General features: G+C 38.8%; 1 protein-coding gene across 5 annotated transcripts in view; it reads left to right on the top strand.

Moving 5' to 3' along the window:
• The first annotated feature begins 22,017 nt into the window (after positions 1-22,017).
• The window catches only part of THUMPD2 (THUMP domain containing 2), a 42,578-nt gene continuing 39,513 nt past the window's right edge, over positions 22,018-25,082 (top strand). For all 5 annotated transcript variants that reach the window (XM_057558305.1, XM_057558308.1, XM_057558306.1 and 2 more), the window contains exon 1: positions 22,018-22,153. In XM_057558305.1, the coding sequence (XP_057414288.1) occupies positions 22,028-22,153 (126 nt within the window). In that variant the 5' untranslated portion in view covers positions 22,018-22,027. The remainder of the gene's footprint in view (positions 22,154-25,082) is intronic.

The raw sequence follows: 25,082 nt of genomic DNA on the forward strand, positions 1-25,082 counted from the left end.
CCGCTCGCTGCAACTAGAGAAAGCCCGCGTGCAGCAATGAAGACCCAACACAGCCAAAAATAAATAAATAAATAAATAAATAAATAAATAAATAAATAAATAGTATAAATTTTTTTTAAAAAAAGAAAAGAAGTCCAAAGGATATTTTCTCTTAAATCTACCTATAATCATGATGCTGTAGGTCAAAAAGCTCTACCTCATTCTTATCAGGGCTGAAAAGATACAGAAGACAGTGTTATCAGACTTCAAGAGAAATAAAGGTTCACCAAAATTTAGGTGGATTAATTTCTTATTGTACAGTCATCAGAAATAAAAGCAGAGCAAGAGAAACTGGCAAAGCTCATGACTCAAAGATCTGGTTTAATAGCAGAACTTGGATACAGAATATGTCATTAATGATGCTTTGGGGGAAAGTTTAACTTTGCATATCTCTGGATAAACCTTTTAATTTGAATATTTACTTTGTAGAATTAAACAAACCTCAGCTAAATTTGAAGCCAGGACAAGCCTGTAGGAGGAGCTCTCTTTGCCCTGCCTTGCATCATCAATTACTCCAAACAGGAAGAGACATAAGCCTACTTCTCTGACAGGAAGATGTCGCCTACTTTACTGTCCAGCAGGAAGAAGAAAACTCTCAGCCCACTGACAATCCAGCCAATCTGATAGCAGCCCTACAGATAAGAAGCCTCCATACTTTGGACTTGCAGCTTCTTTCAGTGGTCCCTTTGGTTATCACAGCTCTTCCCTACTCCTCCCTTTTCCCTATAAAAGCCAGTTTGCCTTCCTTGTTCTCTGGATTGCCTGTGGTCCAGAATAGTTCATGTATCCCAAATTGCAATTCCTCTGGCTATTTCTGAATAAACTTGCTTTTGCTGGTAAAATAACTGGCTATGATATTATTAACATTGACAACTCAAAGCATAACCACAATCTCTGTAACAGAGGAAGCCTAGAGAGGAAGACTAGAGTACATTCATCATTTTGGGTGAAGTTTCTTACAAGATTGTAAGTCTCTTTTTTGGGAAATCTCTAATTGAGAATATTATCATTTATATAAATAGGACTGTTGGATTCATGGCTAATTGTGTACCATGGGCTTCAGGTGATCTGAGTCCCTTTCCATAAAATGTGAGAATCTCTTAAGTGATAATTGGAAACCTCCAAACCAGTTTCTTTTCTAAAGACCTTTTTTTTTCTTCTGCCTGTAAGTCCTTATAGCGCAGCTTACCCTATTATCTCTTCAAGCCTCATCAATAATTATCACAGGGCTTCCCTGGTGGCGCAGTGGTTGAGAATCTGCCTGCCAGTGCAGGGGACGCGGGTTCGAGCCCTGGTCTGGGAAGATCCCACATGCTGCGGAGCAACTGGGCCCATGAGCCACAATTACTGAGCCTGCGCGTCTGGAGCCTGTGCTCCGCAACAAGAGAGGCCGCGATAGTGAGAGGCCCGCGCACCGCAATGAAGAGTGGCCCCGGCATGCCACAACTAGAGATAAGCCCTCGCACAGAAACGAAGACCCAACACAGCCATAAGTAAAAATAAATAAACAAATACTTTAAAAATAATAATAATAATTATTATTATTATCACAACTGGTCATTTTCATTTAGACTATTATTGAGAAATAGCCCCAAAATAAACTCTGAAAAATTAATAGCTTGAGTTGTAGCAGTGTTCTTGTCAAATGTTAGACTGGATGAATTAAAACTTGTATTTAAATAAATTATACTATCAACTCCAAAGGGAAAATAATTAGAATTCATTAACACTCCATCTACTGATCTGTCCATTCCTAGGATATATAAGAACAAGATTTTCTTTGATTTCCAAATTTTTTTATTGAATTAGGCCTAACCACGCACAAAATATATAGCTGTGTTGGTTTTCAAAATCATAGAAACAACACTAAGCAACTTGAAATTTGATACAGATTTTCTTCTGACATTTATTTACTGAAATATTTGTTTTTGATTTCAAAAGAAAGGAAGGAAGGAAGGAAGGAAAAAAGAGGGTATAATGTCACACACATCACAAAGCCTCATTTCTGTAGGCAATGCTAGTGTTAATGCAATCAAGCGGAATAAACAGGAAAAAGCTTATAAAAATTGTATCTGAGTGATGACTACTATTTTTAAAATTTGTTCCTCAGGTTGTATCTTATCACACTTCTGTTTACACTTAATCCAGGATGTAAGATTGAATGATTTGCCTCTGTCAGATGTTGAAGCCTGGGTAAAATAAACAGTTTTCATTTGATGTTATTAAACTTCAGCCTAGAAGGCCATCACAATAACTCAGGAAGATAAATAGAACACAGAGCACTCCAAACAGAATATTTTTTTTCTCCTCTCACTTCATAAAACCAAACTGGGCTAAAACCATGCAGCCATAAAACATCAGCCAGCCCTAGATGACCTCTCTCAAAGGCCCTGACCTCCAGAGACTTCTGTCTGCTCTGCGAAAAATTCTTAATATGCAAAATCTTATGATTATCAGTTGCCTTAAAAGAGACCATGAGGGGCTTCCCTGGTGGCGCAGTGGTTGAGAATCTGCCTGCCAATGCAGGGGACACGGGTTCGAGCCCTGGTCTGGGAAGATCCCACATGCCGCAGAGCGACTAGGCCCGTGAGCCACAATTGCTGAGCCTGCACGTCTGGAGCCTGTGCAACAAGAGAGGCCGCGACAGTGAGAGGCCCGCGCACCGCGATGAAGAGCGGCCTCTGCTTGTCGCAACTAGAGAAAGCCCTCACACAGAAACGAAGACCCAACACAGCCATAAATAAATTAATTAATTAATTTAAAAAAAAAAAAGACCATGAGAATCCCCATACATTGCTGTAGTTTGGCTAAAGGTGAAGCTGTGTCCCTTTTCATGGATATTTTTATGAAAGAACAGCCTTCTCCTTGATTTTCAGTGTTTTCTCCATTCCCTAGATGTGCACCACCTCTCACACCCCGCCCAAGTACATTTAAAAAGACTTTTCTTTAGAAAAATAAGCCAAGGGGTAGTTAGTGAAGAATTTTCCCCACGGGGCTCACTATAATAACCCTTATATTTAGTTGATAAGAATTAAATATCAATAATATTCAAGCCCTGGTTTATAGAGATCTTGGTATTTCTTTCAATAACTAGTTTTCTAAAAATAGAGTTGCCATATGATCCAGCAATCCCACTCCTGTGCATATACCCAGACAAAACTATAATTTGAAAATATACATGCACCTCTATGTTCATAGCAGCACTATTTACAAGAGCCAAGACAGGCTATTTACAATAGCAACCTAAATGTGCATCAACAGATGAATGGATAAAGAAGATGTGGTATATATATATAAGGGAATACTACTCAACCATAAAAAAGAATGAAATAATGTCATTCGCAGCAAAACAGATGGACCTAGAGATTATCATACTAATCAAAGTAAATCAGAAACAGAAAGACAAATACCATATGATGTCACTTATACGTGGAATCTAAAATACAACACAAATGAGCATATCTACAAAACAAAAACAGACTTACAGACATAGAGAACAGACTTGTGGTTGCCAAGGGGGAGGGGTGGGGGAGGGAAGGACTGGGAGTCTGGAATGAGCAGATGCAAACTATTATATATAGGATGGATAAACAACAAGGTCCTATTGTATAGCACAGGGAACTATATTCAATATCCTGGGATAAACCATAATGGAAAAGAATATGAAAAGAATATATAAATGTATAACTGAGTCACTTTGCTATACAGCAGAAATTAGATACAACGTAAATCAACTATACTTCAGTAAATTTTTTTTTAAATGACTAGTTTTCTACCATTGTCTCAAAAGTAATTTTTAAAAACCTTTCCAAAAGCTTACATAAAATTTAATAATTTATGTATATGACTTTTATCAATATCTCAAGCAATTAATTGAGATAAAATCTGAGGAAGATCCTTAGGAGAGACTAACTCTTATAGCTGTCTCTTTCCCCCTCCTTGCATTCCTGATTGGTGGGGTTTCCCTGGGAACTCACAAAACTGCTATTAGATCAACCAAAGTGAGCTGGACAGCAGAGAGTGACAAGAGTGGCACCTGTCACAAGTAAGAAAGGAATGCCCACTACTGGCTGTATCCCTTCCCTATTCTCAAATAGAGCAACATGTCACCATCATAATGTCCTTCTATGTCCAATCTTACTAAAATAAACCAGAACGCAAAGGGCACGGGGAAATCACATGCTTACTAACAGACAGAGGAACTTTCTCCCTGTTTTAGAAAGTGAGGTCCATGAGCTCGGACCTTTTCAGACTGGTTCACGACCATATTCCCAGCATCTAGAACAGGCATCATTATGTTTGAGAACCACTGTTTTTAATTCTGTACATTCAAACTGCAGAAAGTAACACCAGCTTTTGGGTTCCAAAAATTATCCACCATAAGATGTCTAATAAGAATATATGATAGGCAGGAGGACACACAATCTCCACAAAATCGAGGATCAACTCTTTTCCCCTTATCTGTGGCTAGCAGGTATAAACTTCACCAGCCCTTTGGGGAGCACACTTCGGTTACAGTACATATTCAGAAAATGAATCTAGTACTTAAAGTTAACTTCATTGTCGATAATGATCATTTTACCTGAGTATTTAAAGACGTATCGTGTCAAAAGTAATATCAGTGAGGTCTGCCTCCTCTACCTGATTTAAAACTGTGAGTCTTTCTCTTTCCTGTGCTCCTAGCCCTCCTTAACCTGTTCTATTTCTCAATAGCACTTTTTACATTCTAACACACCCCACATCTTATTTATTACCATGATGGGTTCTTTGCTTGCCTCCTGCAGCCCCCAACGAGAATATCAGTGCCACAGGGGTATTTTTAAAGACAGAGTTATTTGCTTTGTTCACTAATGTTCCCATATGCTTAGCTAAACTCATGTCTGGCACAGAGTTGATGTTCAATAAATATTTGTTCAATGAATAAATGTTATTTTTCATTAGATATGCCATTCTACCATGCTGACATTTATTACTGGAAATATAAAAACATAAATGCAAAACTGAGTAAAAATTATACACAACTTTGGTCTGTTTTTGATAGTCACATCAGGGAGTGCTTTACAGGAAATATCACAAACTTTTGCCATAGCAGTTATACATGTAGGCAAATAGTTATAGAGTTTTAGCCAGGTTTTCTGAAAAACGTTTCATCATGGGATTTATCTGCATCCAGTTTGAGTTTGGTCTACGATACCCTTTGTTTCAGCTCAGAATGCTTTTGTAAGCAGGTAATGAGAGAAGAGCCACTGTTAGGGGGATTAAACCATAACGACACTTATTGTTTACTAAACAAGAAAAAGTAGGCAGTCCCAGAGTTCAACAATGTTATTAAACACCCAGGTTCTTTCCAACTTTCTGCTTTCCCATTAACTTGTTGGGTTTTTTATCTTAATGCTTGTTGCCTCATGGTTGCAAGATGGCTACCATAGCATACGGCATCACACCAGCATTCAAAACAGAAAAAAAGAGGAAGATGCCATAGCATTAAGTTCTCTGGTATCTGTCTCTTTTATCAGGAAAGCAAAAGGAGTGCCAGAAGACACAGCAGAGATTCATTGGCCAGAACTAGGTCACATGGCCAACCCCAGAGATTAAAAAGCCAGGAATAGCAAAGATCTGGCAAAGAACAGGATTGCCTGACAATGGTTCTCTACCCTAGTGAGAGATTTTTTAATTGTGGAGGGGGAGCAGGAATCTGTATTTTTATTTTTTTAAGAATTTTTTTTTTCATGCCATTCTCTCCAGTTCTGTCATTTTTTTTTAATTTTTATTTTATATTGGAGTATAGTTGATTAACAATGTTGTGTTTGTTTCAGGTGTACAGCAAAGTGATTCAGTTATACATATACATGTATCTATTCTTTTTCAAATGGGAATCTGTATTTTTAAAAGCAAAACAGGTAGGACTTCCCTGGTGGTCCAGTGGCTAAGACTCCTGGCTCCCAATGCAGGGGGCCTGAGTTCGGTCCCTGGTCAGGGAACTAGATCCTGCATGCTGCAACTGAAAAGATCCTGCGTGCTGCAACTAAGACCTGGCACAGCCAAATAAATAAATATTTTTTTAAAAAAGAAAAAGAAAAAGCAACACAGGTGATTGTCACGTGCAGGCAGGGTTGAGAACCACAGACTGGACCATTCAAGAGTCATTGCTAGGATTAGCCACATCCATTGTCATCGCGAATGAAATCTGGCTTTTGTAAAAAAGGGGATGGGTTAGGAAAGCAAATGGTACCAGCCACATCCATTAACTTAATGTTATTACCACAATTCTATTTAAAAAGACTCACTCTGCTGTTCATTCCTGCATTCAGTCAGAAGACATTTATTAAGTACCCTCTAAGTGTAAGGCGCTGAGGACAAAAATGAATAAGTTCTTAACTTAGAAACTAATGAGGGAGATAAACATGTAGGAAAAAAAATCCATCAAAATCCAATATGCCAGGGGCTGGGGAGAGGGAGAGATGGGGGTGGGGGGGGGTTTGTTCAGTTTTATAAGATAAAAAGTTCTAGAGATCACTTGCACAACAATGTGAATATAGTTACTACTGAACTGTATACTTAAAAATGGTTAAGATGGTAAATTTTATGCTATGTGGTTTCTACCACAATTTAAAAAACAAAAGCAAAACAAAACAAAAAACAATATGGTAAATCCTAATAGAGGAATAAGACTAAAGAGCTTATGGGAGAACAAAGAATTTTTTTTCACTTATCAAAGTCTTTGCAAGTGAATAAAGCCTCTTCAGTAACCATCTGTCTCTATGCATCAATTTCACCCTTTATGACCTGGTCTTGGGACACCTACCTTGCTTAGATTGTGATCAACAAATGGTAAAGAGCAAAGGCTACACTCTGGGCCACCAAGAAGACACCTTAATGGGAAAGGGACCAGCAGGTCAGAAAGCCAGAACTTCAGACTCTGGGACTTGAAGTCCCAAAGGACTTTAAGAGTTGAACCCATGCATTTTTTTTTTCAGTTTTCTTTATAACAGACCAGTATCCCACTTATGATCCCATTCATGTATTTGAAGATATTTAAGGCTTTTTCTTAACCTTTCTTCATTTCAGCAAGCTAAACAATTTCAACTCCTTCTAACCTTCCACGTAAGATTTATTTTCCTCAGTTATTTTTCTCCCTAACCTTCTCTACTTTCATATCTATGTCAAAAGTAAAATTATTCTAATAAATGCCCTAAAATACTATATTAAGTAATTGTTAACAAATATACAATTTGTGGTCAGTTTGAGGTCCACTTTTAGTATTTAGGCTTATAACAGCTAAATTTGGATTAAATTTGTGTCTAGTCAGTGCTTCCCAATTTTTTTGCTTGCATTTGCCCCCATCATATTTATCTTATTATTGAGATTTTGTTTTCAAGTTTTTGAACATCTCTTTGACAGCATCTGGGTAGAGAGCCAACTGTAATTCGAAGAAGAGCAAGGAATTTCCAAATCAAGTTACCACCTAACACTGTTTTCAACAAGTTATATATGTGAATGTTTTAAATTCTATGTATACCCATTTTGAAATAACAAATACTATTACCACATCTGGGCCATACATTTAAAACATATGGGTGTCAAGTTTATCTGGAATTGTTTGGATTAACAGTGGTTTCCAGAGCCTATGTCTTCCAGCTGCCCTCACTGGGTGCTCAGTATCAAAGTTGCCTTCAAGGAAATCCAACTCTCAAAACTGTGACTGCTATTCTCACCCCACAAACGAAGAGCCTCAATATGCATTCAACAGCCACATTTCCACCCCCTCCCCACACCCCGTTCCCTAACACACACAGTCTTTCACAACTTTAGGAATTTGTTTTTTAAAGAATCCAAGTCCACTGCCACAGTTAAGAAAAGTGCTTCCAATTTAAAGAGTGTATGTACCCCAAAAGTCTAAAAAGTCTGGAAAATCTGCACTAGAATCTACATCCAATGTAGAAAGCTGATACAACATCCAGTACAAACCACGTACAATGTCCAGATAACAAATTTGAGCAATTCTGATTATTGTGATTAATCCATGTGCTAGTGCAAAACTAGTACTATTTTACATAATAATTTTAAAAGACTATAAGAAAATGATCACCCAAAACTACAAAATTGAGAATGTTGGGCCCAACCTCTGATTATAATCCCCATTAGTTAATCTGCCCTGGGTCACCCTGAGATTGCACTGTCTACACCTGTCAACAATAAGAAATAAGTATTTAAGAATTAGACACTTGGTTTATATAAAATCTATTGCTGCAGGTGAGGGATGAATTCAGACACTTAGGTTTTCCTTATGAGCTCTGCTCTGAGTTCTTGCTTCCACTGAATTTACTCAAAAGATAGCCACAATGCATGTAGAGGGTACATGCCCTTTTCCACATCAAAACATACTACTATATATAAAATAAATAACTAACAAGGACCTACTGTATAGCATAGGGAACTATACTCAATATTCTGTAGTAACCTATAAGGAAAAAGAACCTGAAAAATTCTATATATATATATATATATATATATATATATATATATATAAAACTGAATCACTTTGTTGTACACCTGAAACTAACCCAACATTGTAAATCAACTATATTTCAATTTAAAAAAAAGAAAACACTCTGATAACTTTGAATCCTAAAACACCTGAGGCAAAAAGCTGTTTCTGTCTATTTGTTTTACTGAAAGTTTGGGTACTTGAGAGGTTAAACATGGCAACACCAGAAACAAATTTAAATTGAGTACTGAAGATCCTTCTTAGAAGTCCTTCAGCAACTATACCACAGGCAACCTCTCACTGGCTGCTTTTCCCCACTGGCCTCAGCTTCCCACACTGCTATCCCACACCCCACTTTCCTTATCTGATCTCCCCCCATCACCATATTCCCTACCTCTTGTTGACTTCTCAAGCAGAATGGTTTAACTGTCTCTAGATTTCTCTGGTCGGTGACTTGAAGCCTCACTGAACTCCATCAAGGAATCTTCTTAACAAAGACTATTTTGTACCTAAGGTGAATTCTGAAGTCTGCCTTTAAGATTATTTTTCCCAGCCTGGCTACACTTAGATTTTGAAATTTGTGAGGCAGAAGACCTGTGTCATCTAAGCTGATCAGAGTGATGGGGCAATAAAACAAGATACACATAGTGATTAAAGATACAAATATTATTATCTGTCTAGGATCTAGAAGCTCACCCAGTGAGCTTCACCAAATAATTGCAGCATTATGTCCTATTCTGAAGGTATTTTATGAAAGACCCAAATGATTGCCTAAGCTGGTGCTACAGATTGCATCTTTCATTTTGTATCTATATTGTTTTTCTGTTAAGCCAAGTAATTAATGCCATTATTAAAAATTATAGGGGCTTCCCTAGTGGTGCAGTGGCTAAGAATCCACCTGCCAATGCAGGGGACACGGCTTTGATCCCTGGCTGGGAAGATCCCACATGCCGCGGAGGAACTAAGCCCGTGCGCCACAACTACTGAGCCCACAAGCCACAACTACTGAAGACCGCGCGCCTAGAGCCTGTGCTCCGCAACAAGAGAAACCAAGACAATGAGAAGCCGGCGCACCGTAACGAAGAGTAGCCCCTGCTCGCCGCAACCAGAGAAAAGCCCGCGCGAAGCAGCAAAGACCCAACACAGCCAAAATAAAATAATGAAATAAATAAATTTATTTTAAAAATTATGGCATTAAATGTAAATAGAATATCCTTCATTATTAAATCTAAAAATTTTTTTAAAGAATTGTTGGGAGACAAGCCTGATTATGTGTGGATACAGATCAGAAAGAATTTTCCAAGAGTGCTAAAAAATCCATTTTTCAAAGCAGCACAAAATGTCCATGGGCAGCAAAGAATTATCACCCTTCAACAAAAAAAAAATCGAAAGATATGAATACATAATAAAGTAAGTTTGCTTGCTCCACAATCCACTCTCAACTCTTCGTGACAACAATGGGAGAAAATTAACTGAATCAAGCTAACATTCTAATAAAATCTCCAGATTCTGTTCTGCCAAATACTATTCACGGTAAAACAGGGTGTTCTTTCCGTACTTTCGAGGAAATAAAATCTGGTTGTTTTTGTCTATTTGCAGATCACAGCTGCTTGAGTTTTAAGGTGAGTTTTTTCTTCAATGACCACTGATAAACAGGCAAAATAAACGGCCGTCCACTAGAAAGCAGTAAGACTTACAAGAAAATGAAAGGGGGAAAATATAAAAATATGGGTATCCTAGGTAGTTTGGGACATTTCTGGGGCTTTCTTTGGACTAGGAAATAGAAAGGTAGGTAATAGCAAACCTCTCAAGGAAAATAATTCATAGTAAACATACACATAAATGCAGCACAAGAAAAGGAATATTAAAACAGCAGTCAGAGTAAGGTGAATATAACTGCAAGAAGAAAATGGCTTTATTTTATTTAGGCAATATAGTTCACTCAAGCAAATTGAAGAAAATTGTAGATTCAGTCATTCGTTCAGTCAGCAAATATATCCAGAAAATAATTTTCATACTCTCTTCTAACTGGGACATTATAAAGGTCTATCAGATATAAATACGGTTTTATGGGCTCAAAATACATTTATACAAATAAAATCACATCAAATACCTTAGTGTCTTGAAATATGCATTAAACACTCAGCACGCTTTTCTGAAAAAGCACTGGATATACTAGGTTTTATTTGTACATCAAAATAATAATTTCATGCACTGCATAACTAAAGGAAGATAATATCTATAAAAGAATTGTCTCTCTAGATCAAAGCATGGCAGTTGCATCTTTTGAATTTTGATGCTACAATTAAAACTACAGTGATATGAACGCTAATGAATAAATAATGCTTTAAAAGCAGTATTTACATATACAATGCAATAATTTTCTGCTAAATTTTCTTTTTTTTTTTTTTTTTTTTTCCACACACACACACTGTATTTTATTTTTACAAGAGATAGATAGACTGACACCAAGCATTGTACATGGATGACCACAACAAAAGCAACAATGATTGCAATTACCAAACATGAAACACACTTATACTATGTCATAATATTGACATTCAGTCCAGTAATCCTCCACTGTAACAGCTCCTTTACTTTGCAGTGAAAATTGATTTGTATATTCTTTTCCTCTGAGTCCTTGTGGGATTTTTTTTTTTTAATTCAGACAGAAAGTCACAAAAATTATACTCATCCTCATCAGTTCACTCAGTCCCATGTAATTAATTTCTTTTTTTTCATCTTGATCTTTTGTTAGCACTTTTATGAGTTCATCAGTTTTTCATTAGAGTTCTGAAAATGCTTATTCATTCAGTTCAGCAGTACAGTCAGTTACCAGAAACCTGTACTTGTCAGAGTCTTTTCCATGAATTTCTTGAAGATGAAACTCTTTTATAGGAACATATTTGCAAAATCATCAGAGTACACCCAGAACTGTCTGTAAATGACAAAAGACTTAAAAATGACCATGGTTAAAGATTTGATGAAAGTTCATAATAATGCAGTTGACAAGAAAATTAGTTATTTCTGAGATATACATTTTAAAGTAATAACTAGGATTATTACTTATAACATTATACCAGAACATATAAGATTTTTAGACGTTTCCTGTAATGTCTGAAACATTTATATTAACATATTTCCATACATATTTCCATACAAATACAAATATAAGATTTTTAGAAATTTCATGTAATGTCTGAAACATTTATATTAACATATTTCCATACATATTTCCATACAAATACAAATATAAGATTTTTAGAAATTTCATGTAATGTCTGAAACATTTATATGAACATATTTCCATACATATTTCCATACAAATACAAATATAAGATTTTTAGAAATTTCATGTAATGTCTGAAACATTTATATGAACATATTTCCATACATATTTCCATACAAATACAAATATAAGATTTTTAGAAATTTCATGTAATGTCTGAAACATTTATATGAACATATTTCCATACATATTTCCATACAAATACAAATATAAGATTTTTAGAAATTTCATGTAATGTCTGAAACATTTATATTAACATATTTCCATACAAATAACCCAATGAAAGTTTAGTATTAGTTGTTTTGTTTGTTTTTTTATACTGCAGGTTCTTATTAGGCATCAGTTTTATACACATCAGTGTATACATGTCAATCCCAATCGCCCAATTCAGCACATCACCATCCCCACTTCATCACAGTTTTCCCCCCTTGGTGTCCATATGTCCATTCTCTACATCTGTGTCTCAACTTCTGCCCTGCAAACTGGCTCATCTGTACCATTTTTCTACGTTCCACATACATGCATTAACATACGATATTTGTCTTTCTCTTTCTGACCTACTTCACTCTGTATGACAGTCTCTAGATCCATCCACTTCTCAACAAATGACTCAATTTCGTTCCTTTTTATGGCTGAATAATATTCCATCGTATATATGTACCACAACTTCTTTATCCATTTGTCTGTTGATGGGCATTTAGGTTGCTTCCATGACCTGGCTATTGTAAATAGTGCTGCAATGAACATTCGGGTGCACGTGTCTTTTTGAATTACGGTTTTCTCTGGGTATATGCCCAGTAGTGGGATTGCTGGGTCATATGGTAATTCTATTTTTAGTTTTTTAAGGAACCTCCATATTGTTCTCCATAGTGGCTGTATCAATTTACATTCCCACCAACAGTGCAAGAGGGTTCCCTTTTCTCCACACCCTCTCCAGCATTTGTTGTTTGTAGATTTTCTGATGATGCCCATTCTAACAGGAGTGAGGTGATACCTCATTGTAGTTTTGATTTGCATTTCTCTAATAATTAGTGATGTTGAGCATCTTTTCATGTGCTTCGTGGCCGTCTGTATGTCTTCTTTGGAGAAATGTCTATTTAGGTCTTCTGCCCATTTTTGGATTGGGGTGTTTGTTTCTTTGATATTGAGCTGAATGAGCTGTTTATATATTTTGGAGATTAATCCTTTGTCCGTTGATTCATTTGCAAATATTTTCTCCCATTCTGAGGGTTGTCTTTTCGTCTTGTTTATGGTTTCCTTTGCTGTGCAAAAGCTTTGAAGTTTCATTAGGTCCCACTTGTTTATTTTTGTTTTTATTTCCATTACTCTAGGAGGTGGATCAAAAAAGATCTTGCTGTGATTTATGTCAAAGAGTGTTCTTCCTATGTTTTCCTCTAAGAGTTTTATAGTGTCCAGTCTTATATTTAGGTCTCTAATCCATTTTGAGTTTATTTTTGTGTATGGTGTTAGGGAGTATTCTAATTTCATTCTTTTACATGTGGCTGTCCAGTTTTCCCAGCACCACTTATTGAAGAGACTGTCTTTTCTCCATTGTATATCTTTGCCTCCTTTGTCATAGATTAGTTGACCATAGGTGCGTGGGTTAATCTCTGGGCTTTCTATCTTGTTCCATTGATCTATGTTTCTGTTTTTGTGCCAGTAACATATTGTCTTGATTACTGTAGCTTTGTAGTATAGTCTGAAGTCAGGGAGTCTGATTCCTCCAGCTCCATTTTTTTGCCTCAAGACTGCTTTGGCTATTCGGGGTCTTTTTTGTCTCCATACAAATTTTAAGATGATTTGTTCTAGCTCCGTAAAAAATGCCATTGGTAATTTGATAGGGATTGTATTGAATCTGTAGATTGCTTTGGGTAGTATACTCATTTTCACAATGTTGATTCTTCCAATCCAAGAACATGGTATATCTCTCCATCTGTTGGTATCATCTTTAATTTCTTTCATCAGTGTCTTATAGTTTTCTGCATACAGGTCTTTTGTCTCCCTAGGTAGGTTTATTCCTAGGTATTTTATTCTTTTTGTTGCAATGGTAAATGGGAGTGTTTCCATAATTTCTCTTTCAGATTTTTCATCATTAGTGTATAGGAATGCAAGAGATTTCTGTGCATTAATTTTGTAACCTGCAACTTTACCATATTCATTAATTAGCTCTAGCAGTTTTCTGGTGGCAGTTTTAGGATTCTCTATGTATAGTATCATGTCATCCGCAAACAGTGACAGTTTTACTTCTTCTTTTCCAATTTGTATTCCTTTTATTTCTTTTTCTTCTCTGATTGCCGTGGCTAGGACTTCCAGAACTATGTTGAATAATAGTGGTGAGAGTGGACATCCTTGTCTCTTTCCTGATCTTAGAGGAAATGCTTTCAGTTTTTCACCATTGAGAATGATGTTTGCTGTGGGTTTGTCATATATGGCCTTTATTATGTTGAGGTAGGTTCCCTCTATGCCCACTTTCTGGAGAGTTTTTATCAGAAATGGGTGTTGAATTTTGTCAAAAGCTTTTTCTGCATCTATTGAGATGATCATATGGTTTTTATTCTTCAATTTGTTAATATGGTGTATCACATTGATTGATTTGCGTATATTGAAGAATCCTTGCATCCCTGGGATAAATCCCACTTGATCGTGGTGTATGATCCTTTTAATGTGTTGTTGGATTCTGTTTGCTAGTATTTTGTTGAGGATTTTTGCATCTATATTCATCAGTGATATTGGTCTGTAATTTTCTTTTTTTGTAGTGTCTTTGTCTGGTTTTGGTATCAGGGTGATGGTGGCCTCATAGAATGAGTTTGGGAGAGTTCCTTCCTCTGCAATTTTTTGGAAGAGTTTGAGAAGGATGGGTGTTAGCTCTTCTCTAAATGTTTGATAGAATTCACCTGTGAAGCCATCTGGTCCTGGACTTTTGTTTGTTGGAAGATTTTTAATCACAGTTTCAATTTCATTACTTGTGATTGGTCTGTTGATATTTTCTGTTTCTTCCTGATTCAGTCTTGGAAGGTTATACCTTTCTAAGAATTTGTCCATTTCTTCCAGGTTGTCCATTTTATTGGCATAAAGTTGCTTGTAGTAGTCTCTTAGGATGTTTTGTATTTCTGCGGTGTCTGTTGTAACTTCTCCTTTTTCATTTCTGATTTTATTGATTTGAGTCCTCTCCCTCTTTTTCTTGATGAGTCTGGCTAATGGCTTATCAATTTTGTTTATCTTCTCAAAGAACCAACTTTTAGTTTTATTGATCTTTGCTATTGTTTTCTTTGTTTCTATTTCATTTATTTCTGCTCTGATCTTTATGATTTCTTTCCTTCTGCTAACTTTGGGTTTTGTTTGTTCTTCTTTCTCTAGTTTCTTTAGGTGTAAAGTTAGATTGTTTACTTGAGATTTTTCTTGTTTCTTTAGGTAGGCTTGTATAGCTATAAACTTCCCTCTTAGAACCGCTTTTGCTGCATCCCATAGGTTTTGGGTCGTCGTGTTTTCATTGTCATTTGTCTCTAGGTATTTTTTTATTTCCTGTTTGATTTCTTCAGTGATCTCTTGGTTATTTAGTAACGTATTGTTTAGCCTCCATGTGTTTGTCTTTTTTACGTTTTTTTCCCTGTAATTCATTTCTAATCTCATAGCGTTGTGGTCAGAAAAGATGCTTGATATGATTTCAATTTTCTTAAATTTACTGAGGCTTGATTTGTGACCCAAGATGTGATCTATCCTGGAGAATGTTCCGTGTGCACTTGAGAAGAACGTGTAATCTGCCGTTTTTGGATGGAATGTCCTATATATATCAATTAAATCTATCTGGTCTATTGTGTCATTTAAAGCTTCTGTTTCCTTATTTATTTTCATTTTGGATGATCTGTCCATTGGTGTAAGTGAGGTGTTAAAGTCCCCCACTATTATTGTGTTACTGTCGATTTCCTCTTTTATAGCTGTTAGCAGTTGCCTTATGTATTGAGGTGCTCCTATGTTGGGTGCATATATATTTATAATTGTTATATCTTCTTCTTGGATTGATCCCTGGATCATTATGTAGTGTCCTTCCTTGTCTCTTGTAACATTCTTTATTTTAAAGTCTATTTTATCTGATATGAGTATAGCTACTCCAGCTTTCTTTTGATTTCCATTTGCATGGAATATCTTTTTCCATCCCCTCACTTTCAGTCTGTATGTGTCCCTAGGTCTGAAGTGGGTCTCTTGTAGACAGCATATATATGGGTCTTGTTTTTGTATCCATTCAGCCAGTCTATGTCTTTTGGTTGGGGCATTTAATCCATTCACGTTTAAGGTAATTATCGATATGTATGTTCCTATGACCATTTTCTTAATTGTTTTGGGTTTGTTTTTGTAGGTCCTTTTCTTCTCTTGTGTTTCCCACTTAGAGAAGTTCCTTTAGCATTTGTTGTAGAGCTGGTTTGGTGGTGCTGAATTCTCTTAGCTTTTGCTTGTCTGTAAAGCTTTTGATTTCTCCATCAAATCTAAATGAGATCCTTGCTGGGTAGAGTAATCTTGGTTGTAGGTTCTTCCCTTTCATCACTTTAAGTATTTCATGCCACTCCCTTCTGGCTTGCAGAGTTTCTGCTGAGAAATCAGCTGTTAACCTTATGGGGGTTCCCTTGTATGTTATTTGTCGTTTTTCCCTTGCTGCTTTCAATAATTTTTCTTTGTCTTTAATTTTTGCCACTTTGATTACTATGTGTCTCGGCGTGTTTCTCCTTGGGTTTATTCTGTATGGGACTCTCTGCGCTTCCTGGACTTGGGTGGCTATTTCCTTTCCCATGTTAGGGAAGTTTTCGATTATAATCTCTTCAAATATTTTCTCTGGTCCTTTCTCTCTCTCTTCTCCTTCTGGGACCCCTATAATGCGAATGTTGTTGCGTTTAATGTTGTCCCAGAGGTCTCTTAGGCTGTCTTCATTTCTTTTTATTCTTTTTTCTTTAGTCTGTTCCGCAGCAGTGAATTCCACCATTCTGTCTTCCAGGTCACTTATCCGTTCTTCTGCCTCAGTTATTCTGCTATTGATTCCTTCTAGTGTAGTTTTCATTTCAGTTATTGTATTGGTCATCTCTGTTTGTTTGTTCTTTAATTCTTCTAGGTCTTTGTTAATCATTTCTTGCATCTTCTCAATCTTTGCCTCCATTCTTATTCTGAGGTCCTGGATCATCTTCACTATCATTATTCTGAATTCTTTTTCTGGAAGGTTGCCTATCTCCACTTCATTTAGTTGTTTTTCTGGGGTTTTTTCTTGTTCCTTCATCTAGTACATAGCCCTCTGCCTTTTCATCTTCTCTGTCTTTCTGTAACTGTGGTTTTTGGTCCACAGGCTGCAGGATTGTAGTTTTTCTTGCTTCTGTTGTCTGCCCTCTGGTGGTTGAGGCTATCTAAGAGGCTTGATGGGAGGCTCTCTAAATTTTCTTTTTTGACTGTACGTTCAAAGAAGCACCATTCATGATGATTACCGTGTGCATGTAAGTGGTTTAAATGGTCAGTATGTGACCAAGAGCTTTTCCCCAAACTGCTTTTGCCATTGCAGACATACAAATATATTGATTCTTTCACAACCTGCACTGACTTGGTTGGAATGTGTGTGTGTAACAGACTTCTGCGTCTGTATCTAAGGTTTTACCACAATGTTACAATTCAATTAAATTCTAAAAAATTTATAAAATCCTACTCTTTTTAAATTACTATGCTGGGCTATGTGAACAGAGTTCATCATACCTCCATGGGGCTTACCAACTACATATCCATCTTGGGGAGGTGGGTTTCTGAAGGCAGAGAATGTCCTGACTTGGCAAAGATGTGCAAAGGGAGCTGAGAAGCCACAGATGTGACAAGTGTTCACTCAACTTCAGAATAAATTCATTTGTTCAATCTTGTTTATAAAGTGCCTACTATATGCCAGGCCCAATTACTCTCCTTTCCTTCCCATATATCACACTGTATTGTCATGCTTTATATGTCTCTCTGGGCAATCCAGCACCATCGCATCACCTCCCATTAAACTGAAAGATTCTCAAAGGCTGGGACCTTGTCATATCAACTGATACATTGCCATGGACTCAATAAATATTTATGAAAGAATAAATAAATGGTAAATGTATAAAATGTTATGTTGTAAAGGCAGGGAAAGAGCTTCATGGAAGATGTGGCATTCTAGCTTAGCCTTAAAGAGAAGAAAGGGAAGAGAAGAGGGTTCTAAACAAAGGGAACAGTGTAAGCAAAGGCCTGGGAGTGGGGAAAGAGCAGGCATTTGGAGGAAGTCGGCAGTTGAATCGGTTGGTATATAGCAATGGTTCCTTCCTGGGGAGAAGGGCCCTGGCTTGTCACCAACCCCACTCAACTGTACCAGAATACAGGGGAGAGGGGGATGGCAAGCCCGACATATTGAAATGACTCCCCAGGTCATTCTGAGGAGGATTCCTGGTAAGGAAACATTATTTATAAAGCGTGGTGGGGAGAGGCTAGAGAAATGATGAGGCAGGGAGAAGTAGCAGGCAAAGTTGCAAAGAAGTTCATCTTTGGGGTCCTCCTGTCCCCTGAATTCCCTTCAGTGGTCTCTGTACTCTACTCTTATCCCCATGTCTCATTCGCAAAGGCCTCCACTGATATGGTGGTGATAGCAATCCCTTCTAGCTGAGGGGGATTTCTTTAGTGAGTGGCCTTCCATTTAGTCACGATTCCATCCAATTCAGCATTCACTGACCAAGAGCCCACCATACACACGCCAGCATACTCTCCTCAGATGCCCAGATGAATGACATCATCCCATCCTCAAGGATCTCACAGTCTAAAGTGTTTGCATTTTAATATCTAAGTACATACATCAAATGCTTTTAAGAACTAAAGGAATTGCCAATCGCACCAAAATAGGGAGAGATCTTGAAGCAAATAACCTTGCCCTAAATTCCTAAAACACCCCCAATTAAAAGTGTATCTGTTCTAAAATTGTTCCTGCCAACTGCCAACTTCCTATGTTAAACATGCAATATTCAATCAGCAAAACAGCTGGCTAAGCTAAACATCTATAGGGGTCAGTGGTTCTTCTTCAGTAGAGACATTTTTGAATGAGAAACAGAAGTGATGGAGGAAAATCATTTGCATAATAGGGAGAGAATTCCAGGCAAGTCTCCTCCCAAAAAACCAATTGTTTTCTCCCTAAAGAGGCAGCTCTCCACCTGTTTCATCTCATCTCAAGCATTGTGTGAAAGGCATTGTCAGAAGGGTTGTGCTGCAGCAGGGTCCAAGGGTGTGTAAATGCACTTGACCCCCCAACAGGAACAAGAGTGGCCCCTGACCTTGCTGACCAAAGGCTCCTGGAGAGGCAAAGACCACAGAAGAAGGGAAAAGCGGAAAAGGTAAGAGGAAGATTGGCTGTGCAGGCATGGTTTTGTCCAGGAGAGCATATTGCTGGCCAGCCTGAGGCTGGAGAAGTTATTTCTTCTTCTGCCTTGGGCAGCACTGCTGTGACCTGGTCCCTACCGACCTTTCTACCTTTACCTCTATCGATCTCAACTCATACAATTTATGCTCTGATAATACCTAACTGCCGTTGTGGCCTTCTGTCACTCACTCTCTGTCTCACACACACACACACACACACACACACACACACTTGCATCTGCTGCTCCTTCTACCCAAAACTACACAACTATTACAACCCTTCACCCTCTCCCCCATCCCCAGTGAGTCATTTAACTCTTACACAACCTTCATGGCTTGGCGCAGAAGTGATTTTCTCCAGGAAGCTCTCCCTGCTGCCTGTTTGTTTGTGCTGCCACAGCATCCTGGGTAGTCCTCACTAAATCAATCTCACCATCCTCTGAGCCCCTTGAAGTCCAGACCCTTACTTACTCATCTTTGTATCCTCAAGACTTAGTGTGGCATCTGGTAGGGAGTGGGTCTGGTACGTGTTGAACTGAATGGGATACCGTATGTCTGGGTGCTTACCATCTTGGGTCCAGAATGTAGGAAGTACTATGGAGGTTTCATGGGTTTCCCCAGACAGACTTGAGAGTCAGGAGCCTCAAAGTATAGAGGAGTTGGAATAGCTATGGCAACTGCCAAGAGAACAAGAACATAAGTCTGGAGGGAAAAAAAAGATTTCACCAAAATGCATGGGTCTGAGAAGAAGTTTTAGGACTGAAGCTTTGAAAAGCCCACGTTACCTGACTCCATAACAATTTTCATGGACTTCCCTGATGGCGCAGTGGTTAAGAATCCGCCTGCCAATGCAGGGGACACAGGTTCAATCCCTGGTCCGGGAAGATTCCACATGCCGCAGAGTAACTAAGCCCATATGCCACAACTACTGAAGCCCGCGCACCCTAGAGCCCGAGTGCTGCAACTACTGAGCCCACATGCCGCAAGTACTAAAGCCTGTGTGCCTAGAGGCCATGCTCTGCAACAAGAGAAGCCACCGCAATAAGAAGCCCACGCACTGCAACGAAGAGTAGCCCCTGCTCACCGCAACTAGAGAAAGCCCACACATAGCAACGAAGACCCAACACAGCCAAAATAAATAAACAAATAGATAATTTACAAAATTTTTTCATAATCCTGTCCTAGTGGACCATGATGTTGGGGAGGGGGCGGGACAGAGGGAAGGGAAGTCCATTATTCACCTTGGTGTCCCATTGTGAAGCGCATGAGACGTACTGGCTAGACAGATACACATTTAATAGTTCCTATATATCTGATTCATATAACCACAGAGCTAATTTAATGCTGTTCATACTATAATATGGCTTCTATGCTTCCCAAGTAATATATTCATTGTCAATTTAATTCATAGTTTAAGAACAAATCCCTTCAAATACTGTTGAGTCAATCAAATCAGGTGGCCCAAACTGGATGGTGTATTCATTACCCTGATGATTAACGTAGTGCAAGAAATGTGACCTGTTTCATGAACATAAAGACATTTTGTGGGAGCATGGGAAGTTCTGCTCTTGGGCCTAGGAATTCCCAGTTTGAGCCCAATGCTTGGTGAAGACAGAACCGGGCTCCTTACATGAGAAGAGTAGTGGGAAGAGATGGAGAGGAGGGGAGGGAGTTGGGAGGAATGGAACAAAACTCAGTATAGTAGATGCCAAGGCGGCTAGGTTCCAGCCTCAGCTGCACCACTAACTCACTGTCCCTTGGCCTCTCTAGGCATCAACTTCCTCAATCTGAAAAACAAGGCAGATGGATGAGATGATATTATATCTCCTTTCTAAAAAAAAACATTTCACGCCTTTATTTTTAAAAGTTATGTCAGAGATATAATTTGTTTTAAAACTATGCTAATGCACATCACGCTTGATTTTTATTGCCTATTTTTATTATGCTTATAGTCAAAGATTAAAAATAAGAGTACACGTTGCTGTACTCTTATTTGCCTTCTTATCCAAGTTCCAACGGACTTCTGATGAACTGTCTTCTCCGCGGTACAAGAGAAGGACCTATTACTGCGGTAGCTTTCTTTGTTATAGACATTTAAAGTGTAGCAGTTACAGATGTTACAGAGAAATCATTTTTTAAGGCTTTATTTTCCCATCTTAAACAAATATTTGATTTGAAAATATTTTTAACAAGTTACTCATCAAATTCACCAACAATTTATCAGTTGGAATAGGATTTCTCATTCACACATCTCGCTACTAGCACAAACCAGTAATCTTATCCATTACCTCACTTCGGGAAGAGAATTGGGGTGAAATCTAATGTATATTTCAAGCAATACATCAGTTAGTTCCTATAGTCTTTCACATTTTACGTTGCTTCCCTATAATCATCATTCATTTCTTTAGCACCACGAGGCCATGAGTATCAGAGGCAAAGATGTGTCATGATATCATCTGCTAAGGATCTAACAGATCGATGGCAGTCTTTATTCTTTCTGAAATAAACTCTGCCACCCTCTATGTGTGTATATATATATATCCTTTTTATATATCTCAATCATATCCCTTTTATACATCCGCTTTATAGATCCCAATCATATCCCTTCCACCTGTGATTGTAAATAATTCCAGATGCCTAATCAAGGAGGTTCCAAGCAGTTAACCTAGGAGACCCACAGGGCCCCTCCCAGCCGATTCCACCCTCCCGGGACCTTCCCGCCCGGCTCGCCTTTGGCGACACCCGGCCCTCCGCCCCCTGAGCGCCACCTCCGGGGCCGCTGCGCCGCGCCGCGCGCACCCGAGGCCACGTGACCCCGAGCCGCCATGGCGGCGGTGCCCGGCGGTCGCCGCTCCGGGCCTGCAGCGGGCGCCCGCTTCTTCTGCACCGCGGGCCGCGGCCTGGAGCCCTTCCTGATGCGGGAGGTGCGGTCGCGGCTGGCGGCCACGCAGGTGAGTCGGCCTGATCGCGCGCCCGGGCGGGAAGCAGGGTGGCCCAGTCCCCGCCCCGGGCCGTGGTGCCTCCCCGCCGGGGTCCGTCCCAGACCCGGGAAAGCGATGTGAGCCCCGCGCTCTCGGCCCGCGAACCCACGGAGGCGACGTCCCGGCCCTCGGAGTTCTGCTGGCAGGTCCTCTAATTACTGCCGGAAAGACCCGCCAGCCGTTTTTCCCTGCACATCTGTTACCGCGTACCCGTCACGGGTGAAGTTTTGTTAAAAAGAGGGGTTGACGCAAGTTACTTCATGGATTCTTTAAAAGAAAAGTGTTTGATAGTGCCTATAATTAGAATTAGACCTGTCAGAATCCTTTCTCCATCCTTTAAACGCAAATATAATCTTCAGGTTCAGCTGTTTTTGTCAGTTTCCCGACAATGATTATGTTTATCTCATAGGACTTTGGGGAGGATTAAATGATAAAGGGTGTGTAAAGTACACCTTAAACACGCAGTAAATAGTAGCTAGAAAAATTCTCTTGGAGGCCTCAGAGGAGGAAGTTAACAGTTGCTGGCATTTATACGCTGTTAATTTCAATGAAACGAAGAAGGTTTTAAACATCAGTTTAGGTTCTAGGACATGCTGAGCCTGGTTCTTGAAAACAGGAAAAGGATGTAATAGAAAAGTGCTCCAGTATCTTGATGGGATATATACGACAGCGTGAATGATGTGTTTTTGGGAAATGAAAGCTTAATGAAAGAAATTGACCACTCCACTCCCAGGACTCCTGCAGTGTTGAAGGTCCACAAAAGGAGTCTCAGTGATGAGGGGGTGGGGAGAGGAGGATAGAGGGGTCATGAAGAATGGCATCAGTCTTTATTAGACTATCTGCCATTTGTGGTTTTGGTCACAGAATGTCATAGAGTATTGAATGTAGCTAATCTAAAAAAGCAACCATAGCAACTGCTGACATGGATTAAGCATTTAATATGTGTCAGACACTTAATTTTCACAACTGCCCTATGTTATGAGGTAGGCTCCACATTTAACAGAAACGGAAAATGAAGCACAGGTAAAGTCCAATAAAATATTCAAGTCATGGAACCAGAAAATGGCAGAGCTGGAATTCAAACCCAGGCTGTCTGTGAAATCAGGCATGAGCATATTATCATGTTCAACCCAGGCAGGCTGGGACCTGGGTCCAGTTCCTTAAACACTGTGTGGCCATGACATCTTGCTGCACTGATTTTTTTTTTTTTTAATTATTAGCACCTTTAATTATTATTTATTTATTTATTTATTTATTTTTTGGCTGTGTTGGGTCTTCGTTTCTGTGCGAGGGCTTCCTCTAGTTACGGCAAGCGGGGGCCACTCTTCATCGCGGTGCGCGGGCCTCTCACTATCGTGGCCTCTCGTTGCGGAGCACAGGCTCCAGACGCGCAGGCTCAGTATTTGTGGGTCACGGGCCTAATTGCTCCGCGGCATGTGGGATCCTCCCAGACCAGGGCTCGAACCCGCGTCCCCTGCATTAGCAGGCAGATTCTCAACCACTGCGCCACCAGGGAAGCCCGCTGCACTGATTTTTTTAAATGTTAACGTAGAGTTCTTGGTATGAAAAATAGATGGCTTGACCCAGTCTGCGTATGCAGCATTATTAGAAAAATGTTGGTCTCTGCTTGTTCTCAGTCTTTGCCATTTGCTTCTCCGTGGTGTGGTTTCATATGTTCCTCTAGCCTCTATGTTTCCTGTAAATCGGAGTCCTGTAAGTTATAGCTAGCACTTGGTCACATTCAGGTTTGATTTTTTTTTTCTCCTGGTGGTGGAGCAAGCCTCTCTATAGGTTCCTGTGTATTTTTAAATATTTAATTTATAGCATATAAATATATTATGTACTATACTATGTAGTGTGTAGAGTACTTTAAAGAAATGTGTTGGGTAAAATTAAGCTTTACTTTGTAATAATGTTTAATGTGTTAAATACTATTATTTATTATAACAATAAAAGTAGGAACAGGGCTTCCCTGGTGGCACAGTAGTTGAGAATCTGCCTGCCAATGCAGGCGACACCGGTTCGAGCCCTGGTCTGGGAAGATCCCACATGCCGTGGAGCAACTAGGCCCGTGAGCCACAATTACTGAGCCTGCGCGTCTGGAGCCTGTGCTCCGCAACAAGAGAGGCCGCGACAGTGAGAGGCCCGCGCATCGCGATGAAGAGTGGCCCCCGCTTGCCGCAACTAGAGAAAGCCCTCGCACAGAAACGAAGACCCAACACAGCCAAAAATAAAAAATAAATTATTTTTTAAAAAAGTAGGGACAGTAATTTTGAAGATAGTAGAGGTGTCTCCAATGCCAGCTGGCCAGGAGGCCCTGTCAGTTGATTAATCACATAGCAAAGACAATTAACTCAGGTCCTTTTTTTTTTACTTTTTTGGTGGGGTCATAATGATAGAGGATAGTGGGGTACAGCTAAGCAGATAGTTGAGTTGTTTCATAGTTTTTCATTTAATGTAGTAAAGTATATATTTTTATTTCTCTCTTCTAAAATGATCCAAAAAAGCTCACACGCCACCTCAGTCCTTCACTTAGCACTTTAAAATTAATTCCGAAATTAAATGGCATCTGTAGAATTAGGAAAACTTTGGTATCTCCCTATATTACTGTACCTTACTTTTTTGCATAGGCTTAAGCTTTTCATCTTTGTGTCAGACTTGAATCCCTGAATTTTAAAAGAAAGGTAAAACTGCTAACTGCTTAGATAATGCTAGCTGATAACAGAGCTATTTTTTTCTTTAATAAAGGCTGTTATTTCATCTTCTGAAGTGTTAGACATAAAACCAGCTGGTTTTAGACAGTTTTTAATGATTTACTTCCAAATGGAAAAAACAGATTGGATATATAAATAAATTTTCAAGTAACAAATACTGGGATGAAATATTCTAAAATGCCACA

The sequence above is a fragment of the Balaenoptera acutorostrata genome, chromosome 12, assembly GCF_949987535.1.
Source record: "Balaenoptera acutorostrata chromosome 12, mBalAcu1.1, whole genome shotgun sequence".
Taxonomy (NCBI): Eukaryota; Metazoa; Chordata; class Mammalia; order Artiodactyla; family Balaenopteridae; genus Balaenoptera; species Balaenoptera acutorostrata.